This window comes from Argentina anserina, chromosome 5, assembly GCF_933775445.1.
Source record: "Argentina anserina chromosome 5, drPotAnse1.1, whole genome shotgun sequence".
NCBI lineage: Eukaryota > Viridiplantae > Streptophyta > Magnoliopsida > Rosales > Rosaceae > Argentina > Argentina anserina.
The window spans coordinates 9,320,725-9,332,958 of record NC_065876.1 but is presented as its reverse complement, the minus strand read 5'-3'; the positions used below and the strand labels follow the sequence as shown (position 1 = coordinate 9,332,958).

General features: G+C 38.6%; 2 protein-coding genes across 2 annotated transcripts; one reads left to right on the top strand and one right to left on the bottom strand.

Moving 5' to 3' along the window:
- Window positions 1-3,306, top strand: LOC126796323 (probable LRR receptor-like serine/threonine-protein kinase At5g10290). The gene is made up of 4 exons (XM_050523121.1): window positions 1-725; window positions 1,097-1,357; window positions 1,444-2,334; window positions 2,526-3,306. Exons 1-4 carry the CDS (start codon window positions 296-298, stop codon window positions 3,023-3,025), a joined length of 2,082 nt encoding a protein of 693 aa, XP_050379078.1. The 5' UTR covers window positions 1-295; the 3' UTR covers window positions 3,026-3,306.
- A 154-nt stretch (window positions 3,307-3,460) lies between these two features.
- On the bottom strand, window positions 3,461-5,530 carry LOC126795458 (putative transferase At4g12130, mitochondrial; the record flags this gene model as incomplete). Its single annotated transcript, XM_050522296.1, is given in 6 exon segments — window positions 3,461-3,648; window positions 3,724-3,882; window positions 4,128-4,226; window positions 4,319-4,572; window positions 5,102-5,349; window positions 5,351-5,530. Coding segments are annotated over 6 exon segments (1,080 nt in total), but the record flags the coding sequence as incomplete, so codon positions are not given.
- Between the last annotated feature and the right edge of the window lie 6,704 nt (window positions 5,531-12,234).

Here is a 12,234-nt window from a genome sequence, read left to right as displayed (position 1 = left end):
TGGACAACTGTGACCCCAAAATCCAATCGCCAAATGTGAACCTGTCACCCTGTCAGCAACTCAACACAGTTGACGAAGTTATTCCACTCTCCGTTTGAAATTAGTCTTTTGCTCTTTTCTTTTTCCATCTCTCATCGTCTTCATGACATTAAGTTGCTGATAGAGATACATACACTAACTGACAAAATAGAAACCCCGAGCTTTCATCATCTCTCACCGACTTATGGGGTTCGCACTCCGACACTAATAACCAAGAATCTCAATCGAAGTTCGAGTCTTTGAGCCGAAACCGCAAATGGGTTCGATTTGTTTTCTCATTTCTCTGTTTCTTGTGCTCGGGTTTTCTAGACCACCATGTGTTGATGGCAACGCCGAGCTCGGAGCACTGCTGCAGCTGAAGGCCTCGCTTGACCCGGAAGGCAAGTACTTGGGTTCATGGACTGAAGATGGTGATCCGTGTGGTGGAACATTTGAAGGTGTGGCTTGTAATGACAAGAGCAAAGTTGCTAATGTATCTTTGCAGGGGAAGGGTCTTTCCGGTAGAGTCTCGCCGGCGGTGGCACAGCTCCGGTGCTTGTCGGGTCTGTACTTGCACTATAATAACTTGTCAGGGGAGATTCCTAAAGAGATTGGAGCTTTGACTGAGCTTACTGATCTTTATCTCAATGTGAATAGTCTCTCTGGGGGTATACCTCGTGAGATTGGGAACATGACTAGTCTTCAAGGTTGGTACTTACTCTGTATACGCATATTGTTTCAAGTTTTAAGTTGTGAGAAGCTTTGATCTTTCCTATAGTGAATCGACTTTTGTCCTCCCAATTAGCATAGTTTGGTTGTTTTCGACTTTTTATGTACTTCCTCCAGTGGAACAAGAAGTTAAGAACACGAAAATTTGCCTAGTATTTTAATGTGTATACTAATCTGATTGGACTTTGGAGTGTTTTCGCTTTGTATATTGTATGATTTGTATCTAGTTGTGAGTTTGTTCCAAGTCCAACATATGTTCTTGGATTCACAATATTCAATGGTCAATTTAGAGCTTTGTTCATGTTGGTTTAACTACCTATATATAATGATTGTCTCTTGATCTTTGCAGTTTTACAGCTATGTTGTAATCAGCTGAATGGGAGCATACCTACACAGATGGGGTCGTTGACAAGGTTAAGTGTTCTTGCTTTGCAGTATAACAGAATAACTGGTCAGATTCCTGCAAGCTTGGGGAACTTAGGCATGTTCAAAAGGCTTGATCTAGGCTTCAATAAGTTCTTTGGTACAGTTCCTGAAAAGTTAGCTGGCATACCATCTCTGGAAGTGTTGGATATACGAAATAATTCTCTGACTGGAGTGGTGTCTCCTGGTAAGCCTGCATTTCATCCTCACTTCGGTTTAGCATTTTTCTTGACACAAGTTCTCTGATTGAATTTTTTATTTTTCCAATGAAAGCTTTCAAGAGATTAAATGAAGGGTTTGAGTCTGCAAACAATCCAGGCCTTTGTGGAGTTGGATTTTTAACACTGAGAGCTTGCACATCTTTTGACATGGACAGAGTGAATGTCGATGGACTGCCACTTGGACCAATCTTAAATGGTACAGCTAGTACTGCTCCTCCAAAAGCCAACCCTGAATCAGTAGACACGAACACCCATTGCAACCCAAACTGCACAAAGTCGACCAAGCTTCCGCGAGCTGCTGTTATTGCAGGAGTTATTTCACTCATTATCACTTTAACTGGAGGCATATTTCTGGCTCTAGTGCGGAATAGACGTAAGAAACAAAAGATTGGGAATACATCTGATCCTTCTGACGGTCAGCTTAGCACTGATCAGGCCAAGGAGTACTACAGAAGAAGTCCATCTCCACTTGTGAGTCTTGAGTACTCTAATGCATGGGATCCGTTGGCCGATGGGCGTAATGGCCTTGGTTTCTCTTTCTCTCAGGAGTATCTAAAAGGATATTGGTTCAACATGGAAGATGTTGAGTCTGCGACACAGTACTTCTCTGAGGTGAATCTGTTGGGGAAGAGCAAATTCTCTTCTGTCTACAAAGGAGTGTTGAGAGATGGTTCTCTTGTAGCTGTTAAGAGCATTAATGTAACCAGCTGCAAGTCTGAGGAAGCTGAATTTGTGAAGGGACTGCATTTACTATTTTCACTAAATCATGAAAACCTTGTCAAACTGAAAGGTTTCTGCTGCTCTAGGGGCAGAGGTGAATGCTTCCTTATCTATGATTATGCTCCTAATGGAAGCCTCTCTCGATATCTTGATGTACTAGATGGAAAGAACCAAGTCCTTGACTGGTCCAAGAGAGTTTCTATCTTAAATGGCATTGCAAAAGGTATGTATCAGTGTCATGTTATGTTTATTTGTGCACTTACTTATATGTTAATGTTTATAATTAGTACTTGTTCTCTCTCGAAAACCTTGCGAACTGAGTTCCAGGATAGTACAGGAAATGGAATGACCTGCCAGTTTTTAGTCTTTCAGTTTGTTTATTGTGGTATTGAATCATTTGCAAGTTGCAACCAGGTATTGGATACTTGCACAGCAGTGGAGAAAACAAACCGGCCATGATTCACCAAAATATCTCTCTTGAAAAGGTTCTCATCGATCAGCAATTTAAGCCATTGATTTCGGACTCTGGCCTCCCTAAGCTGCTTGCTGATGACATTGTCTTCTCGACTCTGAAGACGAGTGCAGCGATGGGATACCTAGCTCCTGAATATATCACCACTGGTCGTTTCACCGAGAAAAGTGATGTATATGCATTTGGAGTCATTGTCCTCCAAGTTATATCAGGAAACCTACAACTCAACACTTTGATGAAGCTGGCTGCAGAATCATGTAGATATGAGGAATTCGTCGACACCGAGCTAGAAGGGCGATTTTCAGAATCTGAAGCAGCTGCACTGGGAAAACTCGGACTGGTGTGCACCCACGAGCTTCCTGACCAAAGGCCAACAATGCAGACAGTGACCGAGGAACTAAGCAACCTTGAAAACAATGCAATAGACTGCTCCAGATATTGACCACCAAGATAGGCCGTCAATAGTGTCACCCTCAGTGGAGATTAGAGCTCGGTAAGGAGGTTGAACACAGGCTCATTGAAACTAGAGGCGGTCGAAACCACATCTTGGAAACCAAACTTCAAGCCACATCAACATGTTCAATGCATAGAAAAGAAGTTGGTAGCTTTATATTTCTGTAATACACCTAGATCATGGGTTCTCATTCATTTTAGGAGGGTGCCGATTGCCTACTACTTTGTATGTATAACTATGCTGAAATAATCATCAATAGAATCACAACCTACTGACAATGGACAAATTTTCCAGGTTTATAAGCTTTTGTCAACGTGATGGCCAAGTACAGATACCCTAGGATGTAGACATACAAAAAGAGAATCAGGATCATTAGATAAGCATTTTATATGAAGCTAACAACAGCATTGGACATTAACACCATTATCGACCATGAAACCACTTCGGTGCAAGTTGTAAAGATGAGTAAGCTTAATATACAACATCATCTTTCTTGAAACATGACAACATGTACCTTATTTTACTTTCAACAAAAGCAACAAAGGTATGAGCACAACAACAATTAGCAGGATCAACCACTTCGGAGCCAGGAGCAACTTTCTGCTCTGCTTCTGAAGAGCAAAAGGTAAAGGCTGGATTACTTGGACCAAATAACCATCTGAAAATTTTAAAGGAAATCTGATTACCTTCTCCATTTTCTTTGAGAAATTTTAAGGGAAGCAGGCGTTTGCGAATGACCCCTCTGTGGTGTGTTCGAGCTACAAGCTCTTGGCCTACATAACACCCTTTATCAAAGCTAATTGCATTTAGAGCCACCAAGTTATATTCAAGAGGTATTGCCTCACCTATAACATAATAGTAACAATTTCAACAAGATAGCAAACAGAACAAGCAGATCAGTTTAGACGAATTTAGATAGACAATTTGAACCACAACAGAATCACATGTCACAAAGATATAGAACACAGGCCAAAAACTTTCAGCACTTAAAGTCAGAACAGTAGTACAGTTTCATTGCACATTAAGTTAGAGATCTCGCAGTTACTGAAAAACCAAGTTAATCCTAAAGCAGGAAATAAAAAATGATTACCTATTGGGATCTCGGTCGATCCTTCTGCAACACCATTTACTATTCTCCACAGCAGGTAATTTTGTTCATCTGTTTCTTTGCCAGCTTCAACCAAAGGTGCTGTAATGAAGGGGAAAACAATAGCTTTTACTTGTGATGCTACAACGTGTAAACACATCCACTCTGCAAAGCATCAGGTTTAGAAAGCTCACGAGTTGTTTTAGCAGGGAAAATTCCCCTGAAACCAAGGCAATCTAATCTAGGATCCTTGAACCACTGCCATCCAAAAGGTTCCCCACGTGAAGCTGACATGCCTGAACGATCAACACCAGCACCCCACCCAACACCAGCAGCCTCTGGTTCTTCTTCAGAAGAGGCATTCTGAGAAAGTTTTCCCCCAAAACGCTGCCAGCAATGTGATTCTTCTGCCACATTATCAATGTCAACCTTAGCCCTCAACCGATATCTGCAAATATAAATACATACAGGGAACAAAAGTTAAAACCATGTGAAATCATTCATGCAACAGTATTAATTACGAAAAAAGCAACTACTACACGAGCAAACTTGCCAGTATCCAAAAATTGGGGAACATGTCAGGGTTTGTAAATCCGAAGCATCAAACAAAACTTGGCTTATTTCTAAAGCAAACAAGCTCGAGTAACAGACATAGGGCATAACTTAATCAATTGTTCAAGTAGATATAAACTTAAATTTTCACCTATTCTATAACAGACGATGTGGAATTTTAAGAAACACCTGACAATGAAGAAATAGCACCAATGAGTACCCTCTTCACAGACTTTGAATATACAGAATCCAAAATTTTCAGTTACGCAATGACCTCTGAGTTGCCATAACTCAGTTATTATTAATTCGGTATAATCATAGTCTAATCAAAACTAAATGAAAACTGAACTGCCTTTTCCGATGGAAAACCTGAACAAAATTAGCTTATCAAGTGAAGCACAATTGTAGGGTGAACATAAACTCACTTCTTTAGGGTGCTCAATAGCTCATCCATGACTGAAGCATCCACGTCAGCAAAGACCTCCAATGGCTCATCTGGGTCTGCCCCAGGTCCCGACCCTGCCCTATTAAGCTTGTGATCAGGCCTAGGCAGGCCATACAAGATGAAATCATATAAAAACCTTCCCTGAGGCGTTAATAGTGCGGCATACATGGGAGGTATGGACTCCGAGGATAAATTGGGGGTAATCAATGTTGAGGTCTTCTCACTCAAAAGGTTCACCAAACCTCCTTACGTCATTTGTCAACAGCCCCTGCAGGAATTTCACTGTGTCTGGACCTCGGAACCGTACCACTGCCCGGGACTTAAGGACCGATGCCAATGGCCCAACATTCTCCAGCTGCGTCTTATCGTGTAAGGCTCTGTAACCATAGATTATCGATTCGGGAAACCGCCTGTATGAGCAGAACCAAGATCAACGTGAAGCACTTCTATTTTCCCTAGTAAAGAAAGAAGAGAAATATAATTATTGAAGTTTTGGCAGCATATCTTAGAGCCATATAATAACGTCCCAACCCAAAACTTGAACTAAGAAATAATGTCCGTGCTAAAAACAGCCACCAGGTTCACAAATCATATTAAGGAAGGAACATATTCTGAGTACACACTTCCACAAAAATATGCCCCAACATCCAACTGAGATAAAACTCAATCAGGAAGTACCCTGAACAAGATCAACATGATGATCAAATATTAATACTGAGCTTGTCATTGCAAATTCAAGTTAAGATTGGGATGCCATCGCAACCCAATCATAATATAAGGCGAAAATACCTCAAGTATACGTATCATATAATATGGGAATGCCACTGCAAACCCGTAAGCTAATTTACCACAACCACCCTATTAACTGAAAACATATGAGAATTGCCGCTGCAAAACTCATTAGCTAAAATACCACAACAACCCTATTAACTGAAAACATATGAGAATTGCCGCTGCAAAACTCGTTGGCTAAAATACCACAACAACCCTATTAACTGAAAACATATAAGAATTGCCGCTGCAAAACGCGTTAGCTAAACCGGGCTTTCATCAATGCTCAAAACCAAAACTACTCGATACAATTTTAGCTACACAGCTCAATATTAACTTTAAAAGCCACACCAACACTAAGTGGGCAAGTCACCAAAATACAAGTAAATATATATATATATATATATATATATATATATCATATGGAAGTGCCACCGCAGATCCATTAGCTAAATAAGATTAGGAATGCCACTCACTATCCAAATCAGTAAACAGCCCATGACAGAGTGCCGACTAAACTTCAGAGATGTAAATTAAAGACCAAACATGTTACAAAAAGGAGATACTTTACTCACATATCAGAAATGATTTACTTGATTCAGAAAGCAAAGATCACACATAGCCAAATCAGAATATCATGACTTTTAACCAAGCAACAAAGAGCATTGAAGATAGTCAAGTGAACTTATCAAGCAAAGGAGTCACTCAGCACTAAATTGATTAACAACCAACAATATTCTACTCGAACTAAATCACAAGCCATCACTACTGACCAAACAAAAACAGAAGGGAAAGGTATGTAGACTGTAAAATACAATAGCCACTCACCAGCTCACAACTAATCCCACAATTCGTTCATGAATTCAATCATCACAGGTCAAATACGACTCAAACCATTTCACAAAGAACGACAAACTCAAACCCATGATTAAATCTGAGTAATTATGACTTACAGAAACACAAATCAAAACCCAAAAAAATTTAGAAGAGTCACTCACTGAAGGATAGAACTATCCGAGGCAGTCAAAACCCCGAAGCCAAGCCCTTTCACTTCCGATAACTCCTCTTTACCTTTCCACGAAACTAAACAAAGGTAGAAACCTGATCTCAATTGCTAAACTTCACTTAAAAGAAAATAACTCAAACCCTTAGCTTTTTATCTCCCCTTGAAGAACAGAACTGCCCAAGCTATGGCTTTGGACAACGAGAACCCAAATTCTACAAAACTCTCTCTCTCTTTCCTTTCTCTTTCCTGTTTCTTTCCTTTCTCTTCTTTTCTCCCTCTCCTCCCTTTTCTTTTCTTCTGTACGTTCTCCCCTCCCCCTCTCTTCTATTTCTTTTTTTATCACCACAATCCCCTCCTCCCCTTCTCTCCCTCCACCATCTCTTCCCCAGATCCAAAAAAAAAAAAACTATTCTTATCTCTTCACAAAAGATAAGACCAGAAATTAAAAAATAAAATAAAATAAGCATGTATATATAACAGAATTTTAACCCACGTAAAGTAAAATGTGAGAAGGAAAAGGTTTAGTAACTCAAATACAAAAACTAAGCTTCGATACTGGAAGCGGGATGTCACACATATAATCTAATAGATATAATATGTAAGAAACAACAATCATTCAGTAACCTCAAATTTCCTACTTTTGCGAACATAATTTTGGGGCTGGATTCCATTATAAAGTAACAATGAGACATAAAACTAAGCTCCTGGGAGTTAGATGTAACACATTCTACTCAGTTTAAAAAATACAAATAAAAACATAAAAAAAAAACTGAAATATCTACTCTTTACTAACAACTCATTCCTCAGGCGTATAGAAATTAAGATAATATAGACATGTACATCAAGAGATACACCTACTTCCAAATTAACTGCTTTTTATGTTTTTGTTTATCTTGGAACTGATTTCTGTGTGAACTGCAAAATGGATTGCAGGACACGGAGCTTTCCTACCTTGCAGATTACAGGGCTTAAATAAAAATATATGTAGAAACTAGAAAGTAGACTACGAAATTAACCCGTCATAGTGTAAGGTCAGTCCTAATCAGATAAAGTCCTCCTGGAGACATATATCAGATCAAACTAAGGAACCAAAGAATGGGAAGGGATGTAGCTGCACAGAAATATGGCTTCCTACTTTCATGATAATAACTAAATTGCGTGAAATGCAACATGAATATAAAAACCTCAAAAGTTTGCTCGGCCTGGGGAATTAAAGGACTTTGATAACAAACATATGCAGAAAACAATACAAAGGTAGACTACCATAGTGTAATATCAACCATAGCCTTGTATCAGTCCACCTATAGAACATCTTAGATCAGAATCATCCACAAAGAAGTTCCACAGGTTCCTAGAACCTGTAGCTCCAATGAGGACTCCCCCCACACACACACTCTCTCTCATTTCAGGAAAAGAGTTGAATTGCAGAGGGATACGGCTTGAAAATTAGGAGCATCCCCAATGGTGATGCCAAAATGTTATTTGTCAAATTCAAAATTTGACATATGACATGGCAAACTTAACTTTTGCAAATTTGACTAATCTAGTCTCCAATGGAGACTCTTTGGTTTTAATGCTTGTTTAAGTTTCTAATTTGACTAATCTAATCTATAATTGAGATGTCAAATTTGAAACTTAAACAAGCATTAAAACCAATAGAGTTATGAATTGGGATGGGGCTGCAAACTGGAAACAATGTACACACGACTGTAAACTAATGATCATCTCCAAACTCAACCATACTAAATAGTAAATACATTGCATAGTGCTGTAAATTTAACCAAATACATTAGAAGGTAACTAAATAGAACAACACAACAGCTCATCTCCATATTGATTACAACCATAACCATTGAAGAACAGACGGACAAATGGTTGTCTTCATATCTACTGAAATAAGCTTCTGCATAATCTACTGAAATAAGGGCTACCAAAATCATTCCATATTGAAACTGCATTCCACATTTAACTTGCATTCCACAATATTACTACTGCATTCCATATCAAAGCAGTTAGATCTTCTCCTCCTATCATGCCTCCTATTATGCTTAACTCTCTTTCAGATTGATTTTATTTAGAATTACAGTTAGAGCAATATGTGTATATTTGCACTCATGGGATTTTAGAGCTGTAGTATTGCATTCCATATCAAAGCTGCATTTAATATTAAAACCAATATTGCATTTCATATGAACAAGTGCAAGTAAATTATGATAGAAGAAAGACAATTTTTTCAGACGAAAGGGAAATACCGAGTTGTAGGTGAGCAATCCATTTCGAAAATCCAAACCAAAAAGAAACAAAGCCACACAAGCAATCGCCCTTTGTTACCATTAACCAGTAAAAGAAGGCAAATCTTAAACTAATGTATCACCAACTGTTCACTACCAGTCTAAGCTGAAACCAGACATACAACACCAGAACATAACCAAAAGGAAAAATGGAACTAACCAGCAAATAAATTGAATCCAGAACTTAAACTCCACAGTTTGAAGCAATAGGCAGAGACAAAGATACGGAACTTACGAGGCATGAGACTGATCGACGCTTCGATTGTGAAGAAGAAGAAGAAGAAGAAGAAGAAGAAGTGGGCACACGTGGGCTACGAAGGTTTTGCCGGGTGTTAGTTAAAAGGCGGTGGGGGGGGGGGGTTTGATGCTTCACTTTGATAGCTAGAGGCCTAGAGCCAAGAGCCTAGAGGGAAACGAAAGCTTGGATCAAAATGTGGGCTTTTGCTTTCTGTGGACCTCTCTCTCTTTTCAGGCCATTTCTTGTGGACTCGGGAAAATGGAGTTGAGCGTCCGGCAAATTCTCTTAATTTTTTAACTAAAACGTTTAGCTATCTACTTATCTAGGGATTTCGGTATTGAATCGCTTAATTTTTAGGGTAGCTTGATTATTAGGTTGTTCACATAATTCATTTTTGACGAAGCCCTGCGAAGGCTGATCGAACAATACAAGCATTTTACACTTGTTGATCAATGATATTATAACTTTACGCCCTGATTTAAAAGAGTTGGCCATTTTCATTGAAAAAGAACAAGTTTTTGGCCAACCAAAAACGTAGATACGTATGATGCTCCTCTTTTTCTTTAAACTCATATATCATGCTCCTCATTCCTCAATATGAGAAAATAGAAAAGGTTGAAAATACTTACCAAACTATTTTATTTTCGTTATCTTCGAGTATTTATCTAATTGCTTGTAGACGGCTTGCACTCCCTCTTGTGCTTTAGTATGTTTATGTTAAATTTCAATAGCAAAGGTAAGACCCCAATATTTGGATAATCAGACATCCATACGGACTAACTGTATACAACTACACATACATGCATTCATTCATTCATGTACCAAAATTCTAAATCACGTTTTAGGTTGACTAAATTAGTAGAGGCTGCAAGATCCTCCGCTCGTAATTTAAAAAAAAAAAAAGAGGGTTGTTTCTTTGTTCAATAGTAAGAAGTTTATTAGTGGCTATGAATGGTCATGGTGAGTGTTGATCACCTGGTCAGCTGTTGAGCACCAGGTGGCGCTCAACATTCGACTGATCTGACTGGTTGACCACTATTTGACCAGATCGGACGATTGTTAAGTGACACCGGGTAACAACTGACCAGGTGATCAGCAGCGTGGTCATGGCTCTCATGAGTCATGATAGCTAGGGTTGACTAAAAAGAGCATCCTGATTTGATAAGCCATTAAACAATACTCTTAACGGAATCTTACATTAGATTGCTACGCAAGTAAATTATACCGCTACTGCTACTAATTCATTCCACATTTGCATCCTAATAATTGTTTAATTAGTTATAAATTACACCTAATCATATCACTTTATTTGATGAAGCCAGCTTTATATCAATCTATATGGGAAGAAGTCAAGAAACTGTGGAAAGAATTATGCAGCCTCATATAGAAGATGTCATGCTTTTACGGTCGTCGGAGGCAACTTCTTAGATATTCTTGCATCTCCTTTTAGCTTGATAATGACCCAACAATCACAGTTCATGGTACTTATATATATCGTTGATTGTCCCTTCCTCGATCCGTCGTGGATGATTTGAATTGGTTCGAAATATCGAGAAGGTAGGCAATGCGCATGGACTTATTCAATGCCTAAATTAAGATGAAGCTAGCTAGCTTCTTGCAGCTTCCTTAATTTGTCCAGTTACTAATTTCTTGCTCGCGCACTCTTTCGTGGAACAAGTAGAACTGCCGTACGTACTGGGGACTGCAAAAATTTTCAACACGCCCCTTATTTTTGTAAGTAAATGTTGTAGGAGTTTCGTACTTGAGAAAACTATGGATATAATTAAGCTTGCTAATATGTCTTGATCGAGTTCAAATCTTTTGTATTTACTATTATATCATAAGTACAAACGTGAAAATCTTGACCTTAAGAAAGATACCCACAACGTATGGCTTTCATTCTATAATCTATACGGACTATACGCAACGGTTAATATATATTTTTTAACTATATGGAAGAGTATAAACATACAAGACAACAATAACCTAGCTAGAAAGTACAACTTTTACACGCTTTACTCGTTTAGTCGTTTTACCTTATGTTTTTAGCTAATTTAGCTGCGGGTGGGGAAGTGAAACCCAAGTTTTACTCGTGAATAACAATCACAATTGACGTACGTATGAAAGATGAAAAAATAGCAAATTTTGACTACGGATTCTTAACCTCGGCCTCGTGATGTAATAACCCTCCAACAGTTTTCTCCCTTATCGGGTAGTTACCCCCTCACCAAATTCCTCTAAACCTAACACGAGTTTCAAATATGGAAACAAATTTGGAATATTTCCAATCTAGGGTGTGTCCAATTCAGTAAAAAAGAATGGTCGAGTAGTGACGTGGAGGCCAGACTATCCAATTATAAGCGTTAAGTGATAAAGATTGACGTCAAATGAAGGTGGAGGAAACTCAAACTCCTCCAACTCTTCTCTAATTTCTGACCATTTCCTCTGATTTTCACACCGCCCAAACGCTATTACATAATCACTGATGCAACTTGGTTTTGGTTTCGTTTTCTTATCGTAAGGAGTCAAATGAATTAAGAAAGTTTGGTGATTTGGTTTTATCAACATGGTATATGAATATTGACAAAAATGGCTTTTTGTTGCCGTATATACAACAATGGACTTTTCGGTTTCGAATATTAAAACCAGGTTTCTGATGATAAGAAAACTGCAGGCAAGCATTAAGGTTCAGTGGGCAGCCATCATTTTCAGGGAGAAAATTAGAGACTAGTAAGATACAGCTTTGTTTTAAGGCAAAAAATATCTGTGGGCGGTTTCCACAAATTGTTTTAGATTTTTGTGTAGAT